Below are 25,429 nucleotides of genomic sequence, written 5' to 3' on the forward strand. Positions count from 1 at the left end.
TATTCAAAAAAACATTAGAGGTGGTGACAGACTCAAATTACTTTTGCAGAGAGAGACTTTTTATATTTACCAAATGAAAGCCACTATCTATCCAGGTCTAAATGAAGACATTGATTTCAGTCCTTTTTTGTAACTTTTTTTTCTATCATTACAGATACAGTGTTTTTTCTGTTTCTTTATTTCTGTATTTAATTGTTTAACAATTGGTGGAACCATCTATTGGTCATGATCTGTTATTTCTCATGTTTTCATTGTCCTCCTACCTACTCAGGTGATTCCAATCATCCTATGTAAGGAGCTCCTCCTACCTACTCAGGTGTTTCCAATCATCCTATGTAAGGAGCTCCTCCTACCTACTCAGGTGTTTCCAATCATCCTATGTAAGGAGCATTAGTGTGCTGAGGGTTACACCCTGAGAGGCCGTTTACACGTACACGGTGATTTTGATAAACGGAGACATCTGCCTTTGTTTGTGCCCTTCATTTACATGCAAACGGAGATTTCTCCTCTGAAAACGAGTCTTTCTAAAAACTCCGGCCAGAGCGGAGATTTTGGAAAACTCCGGTTGCGCGTTTGCATGTATACTGAGATAAACGGAGATAAACGGAGTTATAGGCAGCCGACATCACAGTATGCGCCGGAACTTGCACCTGTGTCAAAAGTGCAACCTATGTTGCTATGGTGACAATGGATACATGGAAGGCTTGAGCTTCTCGTTACACTGCCACCTACAGGTTTGGCATGCTCTTGTGTATATATACATGGGTAAGTGTAAACGAAGATCTTTTTGAAAACGGAGACGGTGAAATGTCCGTTTATTAAAATAGCCGGCAACGTGTAAACGGCCTCTGAGGAAGGCTTTTGTGCCGAAACGCGTGGGCTGTAACCCACTTTCATCATGTTTTAACTTTTTCTAAATGAAACAGCCATTTTTTGAATAAAGGCTTTCTATACATTTAAAGAAGAGTGCCTTGGATTTCCCTTTTTTTTGATGCGGTATAGTATGTTATTATAATTATACCATGCTTAAGTGAGTGTAGTGAAAACAAGTTACTAATATTTTTTCTGTAAGAGGATTGGATGTAAAACATGTTAGAAAATAAAATATATTATATCCATCTTTAATTCAATTTTCGTTAGGCGTCTGACAGAGAAACAACAGTGACACTGCTCATCCTCTACACCTTATAAGACTAAATATATGATTGACTACTCTGACAGGTTCATGTGACCAGGCCCTATCTGAGGCTGACCTTCACTGATTAGCCTTACAGCTTCACTTCATTATCTACATTTGATTCCAACGAAAGGAGCAGCTGCAGTCTTCTGCCAGTCATCTGTTTGATTCTGGTCTAAGTTGCTACTAGAATAGAAACCAGCATGACCGCTGTACATATCTACAAGTGCATATGACTGAAAACAACCACAGATACATGGAATCTTTAAACTGTCTTTAAAGTATCGTTACTTGAAATACTGTATGACCGTTCAAAACTAAATTGAAGATATCTTGAATTGAAGATTAGCTTGTCAGTAGATTAATAGCAAAACCTAATTGCACCATTGGTTAGAATGTAATCGGAGATTTCATAAATGTTTGTTTTGATTAGTCCGAAACAAAACATGTTTGTAATGTGAATCCCGTCCACCTATCATTCCACTGTATTGTTCCAACAGCTGTGGTGTGCCACTGGGCTGTATTTGCATGTGATGTGTGGCAGAGGCTGCTTTCAACCAAGGTTAGGCTCTTCATATGATGCGCTCAGCTCCGGGCATGTCTTGGAATATCCATTTGTCACGTAGCTGAGACCACACAAGGTGCCATTAAGTAAATAAGGCTGTATTATGTAAATGACCAGCTGCAAACCATATCAGATAGAAATAATGGAAGGTGAAAGAGAAAGACGTTGCATTCACCTGCTTGAGCAGGTTCTCTACTCTGCTCTGAAGACCTCTGAATCCAAAAGGTGGTGGATACAGGAAAAGGTCGTCAGGGAGTGGCACATCCTTCCATAGAAAGGCCTGGGTCATGTGACTTGAAGCGGGGAGTCGAGCTAACAAACTCTGCCTGGTGCCGCTGGGACGACACGGGCTCTCCAGAACCCTGTGCACGTGCTCGTGCACCAGCTGCAGGTAAAAGACAGGTTATGAAAGCACAATGGAAGCTTCAAGACAGTGTCATTACGATGACAGTTTGACTGACGTTGCCAAATGTCACAACCTGTTTCCCTGCAGAACCTGTTTCACAACAATTATCTTTTCCATGTAAATAATGTGGGGCTGGCCTCCATCAACCGTGTCAGTAGTACAGAGCTGTCATTTCTGTGTGACCCAAGGCGTCCTGCTCAGTGGCATCAGCAGGGAAACCGGTGGTTAGAGTGTAAATACTGGTACTGTGAGTGACAAAGAACTGTCAACGGTGCATAGCATTAACAGGCCATGGTAACATGGCAGCTTGTTTCAGTGTGCGTGGAAGAACTGTGAAGCATACTTTTGTGTATAGGTTGGTTTTGGTCACTACTAGGAAGCAGTTTAGTGGTTACAGCTTAAAGCAGTTTAAAAAGCAGTGTCTTCTGTCCACCAGACAGGGCTGAGAAACTGTGAGTACCTGGATTTCACAGAAAAGGAAGCTGTATCATAAGGAAGCATGCTTTTTTTACCCTCCACACTAGTGTTGTCACGATACCAAAATCTTTGTTTCGGTACCAATACCAATATGAATTTTGATACTTTTTGAAACTCTTCGGTACTTTTGCTAAGGAAAAGTCCTTTCGGATACAAACCTTTAGAACAATAAATAGTAGAGGTGTAACGGTACCAAAAAAATCATGGTTCGGTAAGTACCTCGGTACGGACGTCACGGTTTGGTAACTCAAATGTTCCACCAAGTTTGTGTTGTCTCGTGTTGTCTCCTTTTGCGATTCAGACTTTCTCTTGCCTTTTTTCACGTGCGCCAGCTGCGAATGTTGATACAGGTGTTGTCATACACACCACTTGCGCAATCTGTGCTCCAATAGGAACAAGAAAGGCGTTTGTGTGCATAATTGAGTAAAATAAATTAACTAAATTAATGAATTGAATCAATTTCAAAGTACCGGTATTTTCCAAATGTAGTATAGTACCGTTTGGAATACTCTAGTACCGCGGTACTATTTTAGTACCGGTATACCGTGCAACACTACTCCACACATCAATCTGTGGGTCATCTGTGACCACAGGCAACCACTTCAAAGAGTGATTCTCTGCTCAGTGTTGCAGTAGGTACAATGACAGCTGACAGCCGCCCTTGCTTAATTTGTTCAAAAAGAAGGATGCTCCTGACCTTCGAAATACAATGCTCTACTTTTACACAGCACAGCACTTTTAACAAAACCAAAATGCACATTAGCACTACAAGAGTCAGTTGAACACCCTACGCTGCCCTTGTCAGGCACAGACATAAAGAGATATTCCTTTAGCTGTAACTAAAGTTGGAAGTACACATCCGTGAATGGATGTTTGCCTAGTTGCTCGTTATGTATAAATGTGTTTCACATAAATAATCAAACGTCTACAGCTTTGGTAGTGGCTTTGTGAGGCTGTGCTTGGACACAATTGAATGATCTTAGTCCCTCCCCCCATTGCTCAACCGTTACACTGCTGGGTGTATGTCCTCTTTTCCCCTTTCGGAGATCAGCAAAGTAATCTAGTATTTATAACTTACTACACCATGGTGCTGACCTAACAGAGATAATATAAACAAAGGAACTTTAGCCTTGATTTTTTCTGGCTAACAATTTATGTCATCTTAAAAATATGTCAGCATCCAAGCTATCTGTCCTTTTCCAAATCTCTTTAAAGTAACAACAGAAATAAGGAGGAAGCAAACCTGGCTGATATAGATGAGCTGACATTAGGCTGTCTCCTCTCAATGAAAATTAGCTAGATGTTAGTTAGCTACTTAGCTGGCATTTTCTTAACAGCAGCTAACTCAAGATGTCACTATAGACAACCTAACATGTATAAAGATTGTGTCAGTCCCCCAGAGACATGATTTAAACTTTTTCAAAATGTGGTCTTTTCAACACTCTATGTGAGCCAGACATATAGCATAACGTTATCTGAGAGGGAGGGGGAAAGCTGATCAGGGTTCTGTCAGGTACCAAGCTTGCTCAACTATTACCGGAGAGAGCAAAAAGGGGTAGGACAAAGGAAGAGTTAACTGGCATGGTACCATGTAACAAGGACAACGTTTACACACTGATATTGACAGCCAGAGTGACCAATAAACAGACATCCTCTATGCTGTTTCTTTTATCTGTTGTTATACAAGAATATGGGTCAAAATGGTGTTTTTTAGTCCTTACAGATATCTGTACTTCACTATCAGCCTTGATTTTCACTTCTGAATACTGCCAACTTTCAGCATACAGTAGATGTGGAAGCCTGCAAGTCGCTCCTCTCTGCCTTATTCTCACCTTTTTATGTGCATCGCTGACGTGCCAGTCCAGAGGTTTGCTTGTCTCGGTCTTCTCCATCATTGGTAGAGAGACTATCCCCAAACACAGCAAACCTAAAACCACAACCAGTGCCAACACACGCCTGTAGACACACGCACGCGCACACACACTGCAGGGCGGAGAGAGAGGAGGAAGAGACAAACATTTCTGTTAGAGTGTGAAACATTGAGTTAAAATGACAGATATACAAACTACACCAGCACATGGGTTGACTCAAATGCTGGAGGAGATAAGCAGACAAATGGAAGCAATGGCTGAGATCATCAGAATGAAGTACAGACTATACTATCAGAATGAGACTGGCTATGAAAAGCTTCATTATAGTCACTTGACATACTGTGACAGTTTGCATGCTACAGTGTCTTAAGTCTCTTAAGTTTGTGTTTACCACAGACATTCTTTTAGTCACCTAAACAAAAACCCATTCAAAAAACCCACTGACTTTGAGAGAGGGGAACCTGGAGTACAGAAATGCTAACTCATTTCAGCATTTTAGGACTCATTCCAAAAACCCTCTATTAAATGTGTCTACAACAAAAGACATGCTTTTTGAAAGGCCGTTCCTAATCCTGTACTAATCACCAACAAAGGTGTTGATGCCGAGTTGGTGATTGCTCTAAAAACTTGAGATAATGGCTCTCTTTTATAAGAGTTTGACCAAATCAGTCTTAATGTTTTGTGTTGTGGCCTTATCATGGTGGCTGGTAAGGTTTCAGGGGGCAGTCAAGCCCAGGTTTCAAACCTATAAACACACAGGTGCTGAGGGAGGCTACTTCCCTTCTGGATTGCCAAGATCCCCCCCTTCAGTCAGAGTTCGAACTGTTACAGGACAAAGAGATATAATGTTTCCTTTGTCCCTGCTGCCCTTTATATGTTAAGCAGTAGATGGGTTTAACTGTTGTCTGTTGTTAATTTGCACCTATTGCTCATTTGCACAGATTGGTTTAATTGTTTACATGTGAACGTGTGTCGCAAGACTCGTGTTTGTGTAGGAGACCAGAGAGAAAGATATTCAACTGTCAGCACTTGTGTAGCTTCTTAATGAAAATCTGTGGTTTAGAGTTCAGTTCCTCTCCTGTGTCTCTGTTAGTAGTTTCAGATATCTGCTTTATCTTACCATTTCATGTTAGCTTTCGAGTCATGTTACTGCTGATGGAAACTCAGCATTTTGTTGTTACTGCTGCTTCATAATAAAAGTTTTTAATTATACAAACAAAACAAAATAATATCACTTTAATGAAAGATTTATAGGGAATAAACGGTGTGACACATTGTGCAACAGTTTTACTTTTACCCACATTTGTCTGGTAGCTGGTACTTATTTCCAACCCTGACTGTCTTGGTGAGCTGCTCTCCTCCTGCTCTCTCTGCCCGGTTCGCACAAGCTAACACAGCAGCAGCAGATAACATCCGACACCAAGCCGTTAAAAGGTCTCAATCTCACACAGCGTAAGAGAGAGGAGCTGAGAAAATCAATACGCTGCTTCATAATTCATGATTTTTTTAACATCAGGAAAGACCTCCTTAAAACCCCAAATTCACTCCACAATCCAGTCCTAGCCGACACAACCTCAAGTAGCTTCCTTCATCTACCAGCCAACTGCATACCTGGGAAAGAAGAGCACCACAACAGCTGGTGAATCAAGCATTTCGTTATGTAAAAAGCATGACATGTAATATATTCCACACAGAGGATGGGCCAACATCAGTATTAACTCATCAAGTCTTGTTTGCAGATAAATGAGATAAATGACAAACTGAACTTTGTGCTTAAAAGTTAAAGGTTCAACCAAGAGAACAGCTACCGCAGCAGTGCGTGAAAGCTTCAAATACAGTGATGGAAACTTTTCAGATGTGGGAATATTTCACCAATATAGGAGCTGATCACTTTCATAAGGTTTTGACCAAAATTAAGTACCACCACTTAAGTACCAATACAATCCAAACAGCCAGAGAGCAGTTTTTACTCTGGGAATCTTGCTTGTGGTCAAGGTGCCAGTATAAAATATAAATGAAATAAATAAATCTAACAGTCATTTATAAAGGGTATGGTTAAATGCCTTCTGAACACACTAACCCTTGCTCTGCCATACCTTCCTGTCTTACATCATTTCTCACATGCCTGTGCTATGGAGCTACTGTGTCATGATCTAATCACTGGAAACACAAAACAAACATTACTAGGCCTTTAGTCCAGTCTCCTATGATATGCAGATCCTGAAGTGCAACAACTATATATGTCTGGAATCTGGCTATATTTCCAAAACTATTGAAATGATGTCAAAATATAGTTGTGCCTAGCTGATGACCCCTCATCTCAGCTGTGCATTTATTTACTTCCCTTGAATTGCGGCTATGCTTAGATCCTGCCTGGTGCCTTCTACATATATTCTACTAAAATACTATTATTATTATTATTATATTATTACTAAAACTAATGTTGTTGTAGCTATTGTCATTACTGTTTGCTCCGTTTCTCTCTCTGTATCTCCTTCTTTCAATGTATCATTTACTATTTTGATCTATACACACTACATCTATTGCACGTCTGTCCATCCTTGAAGAGGGATCCCTCCTCAGTTGCTCTTCCTGAGGTTTCTACCATTTTATTTCCAAAGGACAGAGGGATGTTTTACGCTGTAAAGCCCTCTGTGGTCTGAGCACAGTTCACTCTAAGTGTGCCTTGCAGTTTGCTTAACTTGTGCTCCAGGTTCACTTTGCTCTTTGCCTTTGTATTTAGCCCTCTAGATCACCTGCTATTGCACTAAGACACTAGAAAAAAACAGATAAACCATGTCCACCTGTAACACTAGCAAGGACACAGGACGAGGAGTAGTTTGTTAAATACTGCACATCTCCAGATGTGAAATAACACAGAAATGCAGACGCATCTATTTTTAATTACTTTACTTTATTAATTCCCAAGGGGGAAATTTAACGGTCCACGGCAGATTCAATTCAAATTCAATTCAATCCATCCATCCATCCATCCATCCATCCATCCATCCATCCATCCATCCACTTATAGGCTATAGTGTGAACAGAAAGGCTCCATCAGAGCTGAAGCTGACCACCCTTTTCTGTTAGTCCATTTTTTGGACCACTTTATGAGGAGTGTTTTCGGTTTGTTTCAAGAGGACTATATGTGAAAACACCCTAAGGGTGTGGTCTGGTCAACGCCAGCTCTGATGGGGCTTTAGTCCTCTTTCTGTTCACACTATAGCCTATATATATTACATATTGACATAGTTCTGTTTTTACTTTGACAAGGCACTGCAGTGTGGTTATGAAGCCCCTTGCTTTCAGATCAACTTAATATTTAAGGAAAACCTTAGCGTTTCTGTGCTGTAGACAGTTGCCGTTTGATGTATTCTACATTCCACAACTGGAGACGTGCAACATCTTCCGTGGACCAAACTACTCCTTGTCCCGAGTCCTTGCAAGCATTACAGGCTGATGTAGTTTCGTCTGTTTTTCCAAGCGTCCCAGTGCAATAGCATGTGATCTAGAGGGCTGAATACAATGGCAAAAGCAAAGCAAACCTGGAGTGCTTTGTGTTCACAGTGCACAGGTTAAGCAAACTGCACAGCGGGCTTGAAGCGACACATACTCAAACCACCTCCCAAGATGGTCTGAGTACGGTTTGCTTCAGAGGTGTCTGAGCTCTCTTGGACTGTTCACATACGCGCAAAAAAATGCTGAGTCACAGCTCTGATTCTGTTGAGAGGGCTGAAAAGGACCAAGTGTGAAAATACCCTTAATCATTCAACCTGTGTTTTTCATCAGACAATTATAAGATAAAAATCTAATGTGAAATAACTAAAATAACAAAATTATTGGTTTTGGCTGGACTAGACTGAATGAAGTGTTCCATTTAATCTGATGACTAAAAGACTAAAGTGTCAACAGCTTTCATTCACTAAAACTGTACTAATATTGTTACCATTTCTTTGAATAAGCTAAGACTAAAATTCCCAGACCTTTGGTGAACTAAAACTTGGCTTAAAGACAGGATGAGGTTGACTAATACAAGCTCTGTTCATTCCAGCAGCAAAGACGTGCTTTCTAAAGTCAGGTAAAGGTTACAACATGTTGGGCAAATACAGTGATGAGTAAAGCAGTCTAGGACACACAGCATTGCGTTCACTGTTGTTACTGTACTAATTGTCGTTATAGATAGGAAGCCCTTAATATTTCCCAATTACCTGGGGATATGGTGGCTAGCTTTTAGGCTCTTTAATAGTCAACGTGTTATATTTTAGGAAGCTGTCTAATGTGCATTAGACTAATCTAAGACCTGGAGGACTGCAGGGATCTTTTTACAGTAAGTGCATGATGGATCTGATTGCTATGGTCCTTCCAGCCCTTCCTGCTTCACTGAGCAACATTTAAAAACACAGAAAGGTTTGAGACTGGTGTGTGTAGAACAATAAGCTGGCTTTGGCTTCTCTAAGCCTTTAGAGAAGCCAAAGCCTTTATCCCTGTGGAGTAGTGAATTTTAGTTGCCCTGTTTTGGCAGAAATCACTCTGTCTGGCCTTTTAGTAAAAATGCTTATGGTTATGCAACGCTACCACATCACCATTTACATACACATCATTTATTCATCTGCACTCGCCTTTCTGTCTTTTCCTATCCACATTTACTCTGTTAAAACCTGAGGTGTTAGCAACTGCATATTCTTTAACACAGCAGCGTGATTTAGAAAAGAGGTAGCAAGTGGGTCAAGATAGGAATAGAGAGTAACAAAGTTTTAGGAAGTGAAAGAGAAAAGCACTGTGTATAACTAATACCCAAAACTAAATGTAATCTGGTTACGAAATGGAATGCACTTTGAAAACAGTTTTAAGTTCAGGGAAGAGTTACTGATAAATCAATGAGAGAGCAAGAAAAACATTGTGTGTTCATCGCTTCAACAACGGATGCAAGGATTGTGTCGATGCTTTTAGTTTGTGCTAATGGCTCACAGGTTGCATGCCCTCAGTCTTCCTGCCATTGTGTAGGCAGAGTCTGCATAGTTGGAGATACCAGGAGGGTTCCTTTCAGAATCAGCCATTATCTGATATTAATTTATTTAAAGCACACAAAACAAGTTCCACAGAGTGAGATAATTAATTTATTATCTTGTACAGAGGTGAGCTTTATTGCTGCTGGCAACAGGAAGAGATGATAGCTTTTGGAGTTGAAGTTCACTGCTACGTGTGTGTTGACACTGCAGAGATACAGCATGTGTTTTCACTATAGGTGTGTTTTTTAAATGTTAAAATTGATTTCAAAAACTAAGTGAAATCCACATGCACAGACAAAATAGTAGATACAAACAAATGGGCTGTGATTATAAATGATACCAGTGTTCTTCTTTATGACCTCACCAACAGTGTCTATCTAACCACCATGGTTGGAAGAGAACAGTAGGAGTCTTTGTGCTGTGGTATGTGAACATCACCTGTGTGCCACCCAGCGTTTAGGAAGCCTCATGTTGTCCTCGTGCACAGTGGAACCTGGGAAATCCTCCGATACCTGTGATGAAGCCCGATGCCCTCTGGCTCTCAGGGATCTAGTCCTGGACATAGAAGGACAGACAGACAAGGTCTATTAGCCACATTAGTGACCAGTGCATCATGGGACACTTATACAACAGTAGTACCTCTATGAATATAATTCTTTTAATACTATAATGCTCAGTGATTGCATGCAACAGCTGTTTGAGGTAATATTGGCTGTTGTCTCACAGCAGTGCAATTTCTAATGGCGAAACAAACAAACTGGCTTATTGGGGATTGCAATACAATATGTATATAAATATTGTATTGTATTTGGAATGTCTTTTTGTTATAGCTAATGCCTGCACATTATCACAATGACCTACTGTGAAAAAGGTATTTGAATGTATCACCTGAATAAATACCACAATATTAAAGTACTTTGTAATTAGTAAAAGTCCTGTGTTCAGAATATTACTGATAAGAAACTATACCATATTAATATAGTACAATATACTTGTCTTGAAGTGTCAAAAGTAATAGCACTCATTGTGCAGAATGGCTCCTTTCAGGCTGCTGCAATCATCGTTCTATTAGTGGATTATTATTCAGTAACATACATGCAGCATTTTAATGTCATAGCTGGTTGAGGTAAAGCACATTGTAACTACTTTATACAAGTATTGGATACTCTAACTAATACCGTAAATACATCATAAATTATGTGGTTCATTTGTGTTGTATGTAAAATCTTAATCTTCAACTAACAAGTATGACTCCATCTCTCAGGTGCCGAGAAGGAAAAATGTCCCTCTGCAACATGGCGGACGTAGGGATTGTGGGTTGAAGGGAGTGGCTTGGGTGTGACTTTGTTTAATTATGTTGACCCTCCCTGGAGCTGCAATTGTTGTTCCCTTTTTGTCACATTTACACAAAGTGTAGATATTGGTGCTGGAGCCAATACAACAAGCAAAAAGCACAGAGAGTAAATTCGACAATAATCAATGACAAATGCGTAATTTTGGCAGTGGTAGAATGTAACAAACCTACTCAAGTACTGTACTTAAGTACAAATTTGAGGTACTTGTCTTTACTTGAGTCTAAAACAAAAAGGGAAATGCTGTTTTATAATCTGTGGAATTCAACTCCCTGGATTAAATCTGAGGATACAAATCTTGGTGTAATCCTTGATTCAGATCTAAGTCTCAAGTCCCACATCAACAAGGTGATGAAAACATCATTTTCCACATCAGAAACTTAGCTAAAATGTGACAATTTCTCAATGAAAAAGATGCCAAGAAATTGATTCATGCCTTTATTTCAAGTCAACTCGACTACTGTAATACACTTTTTACTTGCCTCCCACTACCACTGAGAGACATCAGCTCATTCAAAACTCTGCAGCTTGGCTAATACCCAAAACCAAGAGGAGAGAGCACATCAGGCCAGTATTATCTGCTCTGCACTGGCCTGCTGTTACATTTAGAATTGATTTTAAGGTCCTCCTCCTTATATACTATACTACTTGCCTCAAAGAACACTGCGATCATCTGCTGCTGGTTCATCGGAGGCTCCCAGCAACAGCCTGAAGAGGATTGTGAATTTAGCCTTTGTCAATTATGCCCCAAAGCTATGGAACACACTACCTATAGATATCAAGGAAGCTAGCTCACTAAATATTTTAAAAGGAAGCTAAAAACGTATCTATTCACTTCAGCCTTTAACTAGCTCTGACTTTTCTGATACAGGTCTGAAACTCTTTTTTACGCTTCACGCTGCTGCAACTCTTTCAAAGTCTCACTTAATGTTATGAATTACAGTTTAACAATTCTATGATTTTATGTATCAGTTCTGTTTTATGTTCATTCTGTCTATTTTCATGTGAAGCACTCAGTGCTAATACTGCCCTTGTTGTAAAGCACTTTGTGCTGCATTTCTTGTATGAAAGGAAACATTGTACTTTTTATTTCTTGCATTTGTATGAAAGCTTTGGTCACTACTTACTTTGCAAATTAAGATTTTTGCATTGAAAAAAAAAAAAAACATAAGTTTATTCAATATGTTTTGTTATAAATTCAACTACACAACAGTTTATAGATGTGCAGCTGAAACGTTTAGTCTAGCTGATTGACAGGAAATTAACTGCCATTTAGGAAGTTTTCTAATTTTCTAAATTAAGTTTGTGACCTTTTTAAAATAAAAATAAAAAAAAAAGTTCTGCATTGAGTACTTTTACTTTTAATACTTTAAATACAGGTTCCTCATTATACTAACCTACTTTTCCTTGCGTAACATTTTCAATGCAGGACTTTTACGTGTAACAAGAGTGTTTTTACAGTGTGGTATTAGTACTTTTACTTAAGTAAAGGATCTGAATACTCCCTACACTACTGAATTTTGCCTTTTTTTTGGAGCAAACATGCTCTCATGTTGCACCATCCCCACCCCTTTCATAAATGTCGAACAGTCCCTACGTTACACAAAGACGCAGTCTAAAATATAAATACTAAAGTAACTTACCGCACAGGTACCTAAGAATGTTCTTAAGTTACGTAACAGTAACATTACTTGAGTTTATGTATCTTCACGACCACCACTGGATCAAGACAGCTTTGACGACTCATAACGTCGTAACGTAGCTAAGGTTGATTACTGGTAACGTTAGTAGGCTGACGTTACTTCCAACACAGCTGCTCTTACATCTCTCTACAGTCTTAAATATGTCACGTTAGCTTGTTACGTGGTTATTGGAACAAAGCAGTTGCTACTAGAGAATATTTTAAGCAGTTTGCGCACAGGAGAGGTACACGTTCAGTGTTATTAATTACCATTCGTACAGTCAACTCCTCGCGACTGTACCGCAGGGTGAAGATAACAGGGTGAAGAGTACAGTTACAGCAAAAAGTCAGCTGCTACTTAACACCTGCTGTATAAAATACTGCGCTTCTGCTATGTTTGTGCTTTGGTTAATTAGCAAAGCGTCATTTAAGTGCCATATTTCCAATAATATGGCCTATGAACACTAAAGCCGTCACGCATCGGGACTCTGCTGTTAACTCGAGGAGCTGCCAAGCCTCGCCGCCCCAATGCGGGGCAAACAGCAGCAGCAGCAGACACAATAAATACTAACAATGCAGCTCACGTAGCTAAGTTACATCGTTCCTTGGTGGTGCTAACGTTAACCGTTAGCCGACTTATTGCTTCAGCGGAACACACGGTGAGCCGTGTTAACCACAACACAAGCCGTTTTGCACTCAATTTTATCGTCTAAACCCAAATTTCTCTATCTTATCTCTTATCTTATACTTATTCACTTACCCTGCCATGGATTCAGTTGTGTCGCCATGACCAATCCTTCCAGCAGAATAAATAATCAGCTATTTGTCCCGTGGCTTTTCATCCCAGCGTCACTTTTTCAGCCTCCTTACAGATGACCAGCCAATCAGCGGCCGGTATTGCGTCGAGGACCGTTTCCTCGTGTATCAGCCAACACCGGAAACACTCGCCATCACTTCCGCCCTTTCATAATAACAGCCCTCAACTATCCTCTGACATCTGTCCCATTAGCTGACCATAATACCTCTGTGTTCACTGACAGTTTCATTTGAGGAACAAAGAAACTTAAAAAAAAAATAAAATAAAATAACAATAAAAACCCCAAAACAAATAAAATAAAACAGGCCCAACACTGTCAAAAAATAAAAAAAAAAACAATAGGACATCTTTATAAAGACATTGTATTTAATAATAAAATTACATTTCAAAGAGAAAAGGCTTGCTTTTCTACCAGATTTTATGGCACCATGAGTGGATATGCATCCTTTTATGTTACAGTATGATTCAGTGACTGCTCAGAGATTTCATTCATCTCCAATAGAGAGCTTTAGCTGTTTCACAAAAGCTGAATTACATTTTCTTCAAAACACAAATATTAAAGAACGTCTGGCATGAGAAGACAGCCATATCACATCATTAAGTAGGAACATGTTATTCTTATTTATTTGTCGGAGAAGTAAAGTGAGCCACAGGAGTTTGAGGCAACAGAACTGAAAAAGAAACCGCTCCAGCTCTCTGATCACATCAGTCCATGTGAAGTGTCCATATTGTCCAACAAAATCTGACTGCCTCTCCTCTCCTACTGCAGAGGTTGTTTGAGTTCAAACAGTCCTGTTCCACCTTTGACAACCTTTCCCACCACCAGGCAGGCTGACGGTGACACCAGCTGATCGTGTGACCCTGAAAAAGGAGGAAAAACACCATGAACAAAAACACAAAGATAAGGACTTGTGAAAGGAATCCAAAATGGTTCCAACTTCCCTGAGGTACTGTCATAAAGGAAACTAGTTCCTACGCCTTGAATTATGAATCTTGTTAAAAATCAAATTTCAACATTCATTTTAAATAGACTTCGCTCATCTGAATCTCAAAAAGTGGTGGCCCCGTTTCCACTGCAGGGGACATAGTGTGTGTTTTACACATACACAAACTACAATCACAATAAACAGCAATGGCAACATGCCTCTGAAAGTATCCTGTCATCTCCCGTCAGACCTGCTTAGCTCGAATAACTTGTTCCCAGTGTGGAGCAGAGTACAATAACATAGCCGAACATATAAGAATAGCTGCACTCTTCAGTTACGGTACATTGATTTCCTGCAAGCTCAATCTTGTGCATATAAAGCATGACCATATCATAAAACCAAATTAGAATTATTACCTTGGACTGTAAACCTCTTCCAACCAGTCAAGCTGCAGTTTACATCCATGGCTGTCCATACTCATAATATGTAGTAAAGTGTATTTCTTGGGGAAATATTGATGCTTAACACACGTCTTTATCCCAGCAGCACGTAAAATCTATACAATCAGCACAGTTTCAAGCTAACCACCCACGATTAGTGTCACCAATTCAGTATCTGACCAAATGTCTCCCCTTCTGTTCCTGAATTATGACGTTCAATGACGGCCAGAAAAGTGTTTAATGCAGAACATTATGATGTCACAGTGAAGCTGACCTTTGACCTTTTGGATATCAATTCAAATTTTTTTATCTTGTTAGACAACTGTGTGAATTGTTTTGTCATAAGTGTATTAATTCTTGAGTTATGGCTAAAAACATGTCTTGTGAGGTCACAGTGACCTTTGATCACCAAAATCTAATCAGTTCATTCTTGAGTTGAAGTGAACCAAACCCTCAGGAACAGTGCCAGGCTTTGGAGCTTATTTTACATACTGGCCAAACATGGAATTACAACTTCCAAGTCCATCACACGATGTCACTGGGCCCAAAAAGAGACGTCTATCAATCAGTGGATACATTTTTTTAGCGTCACAACCCCTGTGAATCGTTTCGCTATCCAGATTTGATCCAGTCAGTCTACGATTAGATTATTTTATTCCCATTAAAGTTAGCAGAGTGTTAAACCTGAAGTTTGCTGCTGCCCTAAGTCTCTGTTGTCCTTGTTCTATGGGCTCCACTATATGGAAGATCTGGATCATTTCATACTATGGAAACTAAGCTTCTTTGGCTTTATGCGCCACTGTGAAACTTTCATGCGAATGAACGGGGGCTTGCCTCCAACACTGTATCCAGCTCTCTTTATACATCCATGAAGAGGAAGTTTGTGTCAAATTTGAAGCAATTCCCTCAAGGCATCCCTGACATCGCTTTTACTAGAATGAGACAGATGAACTGACAATCTGAAAGCATAATGCCTCCAGCCACGGGTGCCGCTGGTGTGGAGGCATAAAATTCCTGTGAGCTCTTTAGGGTTTACATTTCTTTGTAGGCCAATATGGAAGTTAGCGTTGCTCTGGTTCCCTTGTCAAAAAGCGTATGGGATTTTTCCATTGGATTTTGGATTACTGCAGAAAACAAGCTCTATGGCAAACACACATTTATGATATTTACGTTTTGTTTAGCAAGAAAATCTTCAGAAATTAACACCGCTTTTAATAATTTTTGAAGGCTAAATGCATTTGCTAGAAGCAAAAAGCTAATAAAGAGCTTAAACAAACCATACCAAGGTTGCATGACTTAACACTGCCCCCACAGTAAGGCTGTAAAGCTGTGTTTGGCATGATGATGTTCTGTAGTCTCATTTAGCCACTTGTTAGCAACCGCCTTTTGAAAGACACATAAAGCTTCAAAATTCACAGTGGGATGTTAACTGACGTATTTTATGTCATAGAACAAAACATTAAAGTCTCTTTTTGCCTTTAATGACAGGACAGTTTTGGGGTCACACAAGCTGGAATAGAACCCATGGCCGCTGTGGCAAGGACACTGCCTTTATACATGGGTTGCTCGCTCTACCCACTGAGCCACTAGGCGCCCCAGTGAAAGTCTCTTAAGCTTGTGTTAACCACAGACTTTATTCCAGAAACCAAAAACCAATTGACTTCAGGATAAGGGAACCAGGAGTGCTAAACTGCTAACTCATTCCTGGGACACTCTATACTCTAAACGCTTTGTTCACTAACCCTGATCAATAAGTACCCTCTCCAATCTCTACAGCGATTTCTTATCTGCTAAGTAGTGTAACATATCTCCGCTCACACCCTCAGTCATGCCACAAAGAACTACAAAATAAATCTATGTGTAGAAATCTCTTTTTTCTCTTTGAATTATTATCATCTTCCGTTCCTCACCCAGCATGGTAGCCTGTTTGAGGAATTTGTAGCTGGTCTCGAAGGTCATCTGCTGCAGAGGGGAGGAGTTGGACCGGATAGCGTGCCGGTTTAATGGCTTGTATACACCTTCAAAACACATGTAATCTGCTACCAGTGACAGGTGTCTGGGGTCAACCTCGATACCTAGAGACAGACACAGAAATACAAAGAGATAAAACCTGAGGAATTGTGACAGCCACGTGGTCTGCTCTCTTGGGTTTTCCTGTGTGTGCGTGTGTGTGTGTGTGTGTGTGTGCGCGTACCATAGACAGCAAAGACATCTTTGATTTCCTTCTCTATGACCTTCAGAGCCACTTCAATCCCATAGGTCTTAGCCATGGCGTGGACCTCATTGGAGTACAGTCTTTTGATGTCCAAGATCTGGAGAGAAAATAGAGTCTCAATGTTGGGATGATCACCAAACAATGATAAAAATGTGCAAAATTTATTGAAAAACTAGATTTTGTCCAGTATTTAAACAGTGTTGTAATCCAAATGTACAATAATTTATGCTTTGCAAGACTCGAATCCACAATAAAGACTTGTATGAGTCACATCATGACCAACAGACTTGAATAGTAACAAGTCTGAGTCAGCTATCTAAAAATATTATTTCAGACGGTCAAATCTGAAATGGATATGTCCAACTGTCACTGTGATCTGCAGTCAGAATAGCATGGAACAACCCCAACTATTATTAAATTACATAATGTTGATCAGATTATATGATATATATTCACCAGATATTTCCACTGGGGGTTCCTTTACAAATCAGTTTCAACAGACATAAAAGACTAGACTCAAAATGAAACTAGAAAGTGCTTAGCATGCTCATGGGTTTTGCCGTGTTGCACCTTCTTCTAAAAAAACATGATGAATTTCTTCATAATCCACTCTGCAATCTGTCCTTCACCCTTAAAACCACCGTGTAGTCTCATGCTAGAAAATGTAGACCAAAACCAAAATGTCTGACAGTCTAAACTTCCGACATACATCACTGTGCTTGAACATTTCGTGCATGTTGATGCCTTCTGTGTTGAGGACTGTCTCTTTCTCTCCCGTCTTTGTTGTAGTTTCGCTCAGCAGGCAGCGTGTCAAGCCTTTGGTCTCCATGATGACGGCGTTCTGGGCCAGTGTTGACAGGACTGAGGTCAGGTCAAAATGCACCTTGCTCACCGGTAAGACCAGGTCAACCTATGCACAGGGAGATAAAAGGTGGATAAAGGGATCAAGGTTTAATAAATAACCTTATGAGGAAGTCAAACACTGAAGAAAAGCTTCATAACATTACATGCAAGAAGTTAAAGGGTTGATGAATCCTCTACTAAGTATGCAGAGCATATACATTGCAGATAGTTTTTTTACAGCAGTCAAATGACCCTCCAGTGGTTCCCTGGAGATTAGGGATGCACCGATCCGATATCTGGATCGAATATCAGCCCCAATATCATCAAAATAGATGGATCGGGTATCGGAAAATGCAACCTATACCTGAGGCAATCCTTTTCCTTTAAATCTATTGTGACGCGAGCTACGTCATGGAGCGAAGGAGTGAATCTGCTGTGTGGAAGTATTTCACACTATTTCAACTGCTGTTGCACAATTGTTTATTTTTGTTGAAAATAAATAGTTCATCATTGCATTAATCTGTTTCATCTTGTTTCATTTGATCTTAGAAAAGAACTGTGTAGTCATCAATGCCTGATGCCTCTAGTCTTTTCTCCTCTACATGTAAAGGTATATAGCTATTTAGGTCAACCATGGTATCGGATCAGTATCGGGTATCGGCTGATACTCAAAGCCACAGCATCAGGATCGGTATTGAAACTGAAAAACCTGTATTGGTGCATCTCTACTGGAGATCCAGTAAGGGGCCCTCTGATCCAATGTGCTGTTTAGTGAATGGGAACTGACATATCCGATTAGAAGCAGGACTTGAAATGTGTCCTCCAAGGCACAGGCAGCTATGAGCTAATGATTAGAGAGGAGGATCATCTTCAGCTGTCTGCATGTTTGGTTTAAGACCAAGCTGCAACCTCCAGGGTTTGAAAACAGCCAACGCAAAAGTGTCAAAAACAGCAGTTCCTCTAATGGCCACTTGAGGCTGGCTCCGAGAGCAAGTCAATCCTCACAGACCCCTATGTTAAAATGGCCAACTTTACAGCAGGAATAAATATGTTTACGGCCTGGAACAAAAAAAGTTTTGGTCTCTATAGCTAATTAGCTGTTAATAACAACTGTCAGGGGGTGAATTTTTTTATAATTCACCTCTTTAAATGTTATAGAGGCTTAAAGTTATGCATAATTAACGGCCTACTCGTTTTGAGTGACAAGTGGCTACCACCACGACAACCTTGGTTAGATAATGTAACCAAAGCGTACCCCTGATTCATAGAGTATAGGTGTAGCCGTAGCTGTTTCGGTCTTTAATTCATGGAAGTTAACGATAACATTTTGGCTGCCTAAAAAATGTTTTGTTCAGCATTTTTTGTATTCAAAGACCCTCTAAGGAGTCAGATTTTCAGTTTCTCTAGTAAGTACATTTTGTTTTAATGGTTTTATACCTGCTTTCAGCTAGTAAAACTCAGCATTTGCATTATCACACTTAAACATAGCTGTTAATGCACTGTGCTAACCAAGCTAGCAGCTAGGGTAAGGGTTAGCGCCACCCTCTTGTCCAAATAAGGTCACTTCTGGCTCCAAAAATCTAATTAGGTGACAGCCAAATGCCAAACTTAAGGCTTCAAAATGCGAACCAACAAACAAATGGGTAACCTCACAGTGGCTACTTCCTTTATTTTACACAGTCTATGTTTAAAAGGAGCATGGAGACAGAGCGCATCTAAGTCCTTGTCATTTACGTCTGAAAACAATGTAAACCTGGTTTTTATGTTTGTTATCTTAAATGATTATCTTACCTGGTCAACCAATCAAATAACTGTAAATACTGAAGTATATAATGTAATGTAATATCTCCAAGATAAGCATGGTAAGTGTAAATTAGTGTGTGTGTGTGTGTGTGTGTGTGTGTTATTGAGAAAACAAGGTTATTCATATCTCCACTGTCTTGACAATGTCACGTTGTAGGGTGCAGTTTTATTATCCCTATTTTTTGGCAGTTTGAAATGTGGTCACAACTCGAGTACAAGCACATTGTTTCAGTCAAAGGCATCTTCACCACTTCCTACCATTGGCTGCTTCATGTTAGGTAACATGTTGCACAGTGATGGATGACAGTTTGAGTTTCAAGGTACAGAGAGGGCAGAACATTTAAAACTGAAAACAGCATCATAAAGGGGTTCCATAAGTAAACGTCTGACTGTTTTGTGATGATTTATGATTCACAAATTTACATTTATTGGCAAGTAGCCAGGGTGTGTGCAAGATAAGACTCTGCACCGTGTGCTTACCACAAAGATGGTGGATAGACTTGTATCATAGGAACAACTACAGGATTGCATGATGTAATAATCCATAATTACTTGGCATTCATTCCTTATATAATAGTTGTGGGGAGGACACTTTCTAGGGAATTATTACATATATATTATGTGGCAGAGCTCAGTGACAGGACTGAATAAACATAATACTTTGACCCTTGATTAAAAGGACTTCTGTAATCAGAACCGTAATTTTAATTATTATAAAAATCTTTTTTAATGATAGCAGGAAAGTTTCTCAATCTGCTTGTGTAACATGCACAAACTCACCTCGCACCAGAGCTCATGCTGCTGATCGTAGCAGTATCTCTCTATTGCCGAGTTGGACTCCAGAACAGAGTTCACCCTCATCTGATTCAAGGCCTCCTCTGCTTCTCCATCCCCGCCCCCTCTCCCTCTCCCTCCTTTGGCTCGTTTATTCTTCCTCTCCATTCTCATTCCTGCAGACTCTGGCTGGGACTCCTCCGGCGTCGTCTTCTCCACATTCTCCTCCACTTCCTCCTCTTCCTCCCCCTGATCTTCTTTATCCTCGCCGTCATCAGCTTTGTCCTCGTCCTCACTCTCATAGTCTACCTGCAGAGGACACCAGATGGGCATTAATAGTATTATAATGGAAGTGATTGCATTTGTGCAGGATTTGTTATATGTCTTTATTACCATGGTTTAATAGTCAACAGCACTAGAGCTCCAGTGTTTACACCTAGTATTAACATTGCTCTTGGGTGATCCACTCTATCTAAATGCAAATAAACACGTACAGTATATCTATTTCTGTTTGCCAAAACCAATTGAGTCATTGTTTTTAACCAAAGGACGGCAGTAATGCACTTCCCGTGACTAGTCTGCCAGACATAAATTGAAGTGCACTTCCCGTGAAGGAGATTTTTGCAAAGACCATGGCGTGCAGGTAAAATCAAAATAATACAGATGGGGTCTATTCCTCAGGATGTTCCAGGCAATTCAAATCACCAAAGATGTTTGACACACTTGTAATACATCTCTATAAATCAAATCAAGTTTATTTATATTGTTATGTCCAAATACCTACAGAACTGACATCAGCCTCAGCTGTGTTGTGTGTATCATGCCAATTAGCAACTGTTAGCATGCACACATTAACTAAAATGGTGAACATGTTAAACATTGTATCTCCTGAAGATCAGCATGTAAGCAAGTGGGCAAGTATCACTGTGTCTCACAGAGCTGCTGACATGGCTGTGGACTCTTAGACTTGTTAAATGTCTATGATGAAATTATGGGATGCAGGGATTAGACCAGCACCAACATGACTTTAATCTAGGAGATTAACAGAGGGAAGAAAAGTATCTATAGATCTTATACTTGTTGCCTAAACATTCACTGCAGGACAGACTGCAGACAACGGACCTGAATGTTTCCTTAACAGGGGCGGCTACGTGTTCAAGTCTATACTAGTCCATTGAGATGCTTACGCAATTGAGTTTAATGTGAATGGGATGGTAATGTTCAGACAAGTCTAAAGCTATGTCAACTAACTGGAAGTACATGAGGTAGATTTCCAAGCTTCCTATATCCAGGAACATCAAGGGGTCCAGCTTTAACAAGCCACAGACTGAAATAGTATTTAATATGAAGTATTTTTAATCTTCATACCTCCTCTTCCTGTTTGCCTTTTCGCTTGGCATCTGAAGCATCGGCGTCTCCTTCGTTCGCCTGGTCATCAACAATCTCTCGCTCCTCTTCTCCCTCGCCGTCATCTAACTGTTGATTGTCAACATGACAAAGGTATTTCAGATTTTTGTTGATATACAAGGAAGGGGAAGAAACGTTCATTAACAAACAAAAAAAAAACGAGTGACAAAACTAATACTGAAAATCCAATAGGGGACACTGAAATGAAGACAGGCAAATTAAAAACAGACCCCTGCTGTGTCAGCTGTTCCATCGCCATCATTGTCTCTATCTCTGGGGGTGGCCTTCCTCGTTTCCACGGCAATGGAGGCAAGCTTGGCACTGCGCTTCTTAATGGCTTCGAGGAGGAGACGGAAAAACCTGGGGAGGACAAACAACAAAGTGTCGAGAAGATGAGAGGTAAAAATCAGGTATTTCTTAGAGGCATCTGATACAAAAGAAACTACAGACACACACATATATATATATACACACACCTAGTTTCCATATAGTGGAGGATCTGATGGGGTGATAGCAGCTTATCGTCACAGTAACGGTCAGGAGGCAGGAAGTTAAAGGTGACTCTGAACGACCGCAGCTTGTGGTGATTTTCAATCCGCAACGTTTCAACCACATCTATCTTCTGCAGCACCTGCTCACACGCACACACGCACACGCACGCACACACACACACACACACACACACACACAGCCACACACACAGCCACACAGACAGACAGAGTTGTGGTGAGTCCTACTTTTTTCAGTTCCCCACACAATGTAAAAGTTAGAGACAAGCTCACAGGTGAGGACCTGTCCAAACCCAATTAGTAACACAACCACAGACATTTGCAAACAGAGACTGTTTGAAGAGGACAGGAGCAAGGACTGCCATAATGAAAGAAAAAAAAGACGCCCAAACAAACTACACAAAGAAAATGAAAGGCAAAATGAGTCAAACAAAAGGAGATAATAAAAGGTTAAAAGTTGGAAAGCAAAAGGAGGCAAGGAAACACCAGAGGAGCTGATCCTCACCTCAGCCAGACAGACTCTGGTGAGTTTCTTACGGAGCATCTTCGCCCTCTTCAAGGCTTTCTTGGTGTTTAGCACTGGAACGCTCATCATGGGAGTTTTGATGTTGGAGCTGGCCACCATCAGAATCTCTCTCAGTCTGTGAGACACAAGAATATAAAAACAGAGTGACAAATGTAGACAAAATATGGTGGAGGGCTTGGGTGACCCGTAAGTAAGAAGAAGAGGTGTTGATGAAGAAGTGATGGTTTTGGAAAGGTGTTTTGTAAAATCATCACTAGAACAGTCGCCCTGTGACATTTGCAGCCTCTTCTCACACATGCTCATAGCACAAGGTTTGCTTCTCACATTTTTTCTCCTCTCTGGAAGCAAAGCCAGACAGCCAAGACAGACACAACAGTCTACAGCTGTCTGATGTGACTACGCCTGTCGCAATTATTACATAACGTGATCGTGTCTATCTGAGCTGACTGAGATCATGTCGCATAATTGTTAGATCCCACAATCGAGGGGATTTTAAGCCAATGTTGCAAATACAGCAACGACAGCGTGTTCATCCACTGGGCAAATACAGTGTCTACCTGAACACAACGTTCCAATGTCAGGAGAAAGACATGGAAAATGAGAGCATGGCCGTCTAGATCTTACTGCTGTTAGACAGTTTCTTCTGTTTCAGCTCATATTTCTTGCTCACAAAGCAAGATGGTGACAGAGAGGTGCCAATATCAGCTCTCTTGATCTATAGCAGTGGGTCTCCCCTGCGGCTGCAGCAGTGTGTTTGACAGCTCTGGAAAAAATGATACTGGAGTTGTCACCCTTAGGAACAGCTAACTGCATGGTGCAAAGGTAGGGGAGGGGGTGATGGTGGATGTGCTGAGAGCAGACAGGTGTTGATGATCAGAGCAGAGGAGAAACTAGCAGTAAAACTGTTCAGTAGTGGTACAAAAACAGTGTAACTCTGAAGTGAGCATCAATTTCAGCACTGGAGGCAAGACAAAGTGTCCCCTGTGCTTCCCCATCTGAAAGCTAAAGGGGAAACGGTTCACACTGGCTTTGTGTTTGCATGCTGCATATCTACTTATGAAAACTAGAATTACCACCTCATGGTTGCATGGCTCTGCAAACCAGTCACGGTGCAGTTACAGTTTACAGTCATGTCTGTGAAAGCATGGACGCCTCACGCACATCTTCCCCCAACAGCATGGAAGATCAACACAATCTAGCCTGGTTCCAGACCAGAGATGCAAGCCTACTCAGTTGAGTGGGCGGGGTCTGTGGTCTGGAACCATGTTTTTGTCTAACCCAAAAACATAATGCCTCTGGCCATGGCTATCGCTGGTATGGCAGCATGATAAAATCAAGTCTCCATATACAATAATTAACTGTCTTGAACGACGTTTTCATTACATTAGGTCCTACATAAATAAAATACAAAGCAGCAGAGTGGAGGATTTATTTACACTCCTTTGCCAACGATCGCCTCATTTCGATGAGGAGCCACTGAAATTAACAACAGGGATTAAAGTCTATCATTCCAAAGCCAAACACAACAGCATCGCTGTGTGCCATAAAATAGAAAAATAGATAAAGCATTGATTGCAATTATTCATATAACAATAATCTGTTAAAAGAAATGTGTATTTCTAGGAAAACGTGTTCATACGAATATAAAAAGTGAATAATGAGTGAGGTGTAAGGCTGGAGATATACTTGCTTTTTAACCATGCATTTGCATAAACAGCCCGCTGCATCATGAACAGAATTATTCACATACTTGCCTGAAAACTATGCGTTATTGGAGGATTTCACTAAAAGCAAACCAGAGAACTTAGAGCATACAGAACTTCCAGATTTGCCAGATGTAAACAATAAACACAGCAACACTCGAGGAGGTTACTGTATTATTACCTTCGCCAAGGAGGTTATGTTTTCACCGGCGTTGGTCTGTTTGTCTGTTTGATTGTCTGCAAAATAACTCAAAAAGTTATGACCGGATTTTGATGAAATTTTCAGGAAAGGTGAATAATGGGACAAGAAACAGATGATAAAATTTTGGTGGTGATCGGTTGAAGCAAAGTGGACAAAATAATAAATAAAGTCTATCATCTGACAGCCTCAGCAGCAATTCCAATTTCTAAAGATGGTGAAAACAGCGCCATCTGGTGGCCTGAAAGTACGTCTAGTTCTACTTGCTAAATGCTGTAATTCTAAAGTTGAAATTAATGTTCTGTGTTGGAAAAAAATAAAGTGAAAAATACTTATTCTGTGTTGGTACAAAATACAAACGAAATAAATACACCACAGTGTCTCCATGGTGAAGGCATATATAACCTAATAATGATAGTGATGCAAATAACCTAATTGTGATGCAGGCTGCAAAATCTGATGCAGAGGGGGAGGGAATATCACCTACTTGGCAGAGGTCTGCACTCTCTGAGTGCTTTTCTAGTTAATGTCTAACAGACATTGGAACAGACACGACTATGACTTGGATCTGTGACTCAGTGAAGGATAGGGGCACGGACCTATCCACCAGGGCTAGAATTAGCAGCACTCAGGGCAAGGCGAGTGCATCTGTAGAGGATAAAAGTAGCACAGTTGAGAGCAAGATGCTTCAGGTTTGTCCTTGCGGCTGGCAGAAAGTAACATCAGTGA

General features: G+C 40.4%; 2 protein-coding genes across 3 annotated transcripts in view; both read right to left on the reverse strand.

The window, feature by feature from the left end:
• Positions 1-13,445, reverse strand: part of st3gal5 (ST3 beta-galactoside alpha-2,3-sialyltransferase 5) — a 22,639-nt gene extending 9,194 nt beyond the window's left edge. Inside the window, exons 1-4 of one of the 2 annotated variants that reach the window (XM_050042237.1) lie at positions 13,299-13,445; positions 9,944-10,060; positions 4,458-4,608; positions 1,918-2,127 (exon numbers count right to left, since the gene is read on the reverse strand). In XM_050042237.1, coding sequence (XP_049898194.1) covers positions 1,918-2,127; positions 4,458-4,608; positions 9,944-10,060; positions 13,299-13,306 — 486 coding nt within the window. In that variant the 5' untranslated portion in view covers positions 13,307-13,445. The remainder of the gene's footprint in view (positions 1-1,917; positions 2,128-4,457; positions 4,609-9,943; positions 10,061-13,298) is intronic. The other variant, XM_050042238.1, reaches the window with a different exon arrangement.
• Positions 13,446-13,703: 258 nt separating this feature from the next.
• The window catches only part of polr1a (RNA polymerase I subunit A), a 37,855-nt gene continuing 26,129 nt past the window's right edge, over positions 13,704-25,429 (reverse strand). Inside the window, exons 29-37 of the mRNA XM_050042384.1 lie at positions 22,778-22,913; positions 22,240-22,394; positions 21,994-22,123; positions 21,725-21,832; positions 20,363-20,665; positions 17,646-17,846; positions 16,916-17,033; positions 16,632-16,796; positions 13,704-14,216 (exon numbers count right to left, since the gene is read on the reverse strand). Of these exons, the coding sequence (XP_049898341.1) occupies positions 14,116-14,216; positions 16,632-16,796; positions 16,916-17,033; positions 17,646-17,846; positions 20,363-20,665; positions 21,725-21,832; positions 21,994-22,123; positions 22,240-22,394; positions 22,778-22,913 (1,417 nt within the window). The 3' untranslated portion in view covers positions 13,704-14,115. The remainder of the gene's footprint in view (positions 14,217-16,631; positions 16,797-16,915; positions 17,034-17,645; positions 17,847-20,362; positions 20,666-21,724; positions 21,833-21,993; positions 22,124-22,239; positions 22,395-22,777; positions 22,914-25,429) is intronic.

The sequence above is a fragment of the Epinephelus moara genome, chromosome 4 (assembly GCF_006386435.1).
Source record: "Epinephelus moara isolate mb chromosome 4, YSFRI_EMoa_1.0, whole genome shotgun sequence".
Taxonomy (NCBI): Eukaryota; Metazoa; Chordata; class Actinopteri; order Perciformes; family Serranidae; genus Epinephelus; species Epinephelus moara.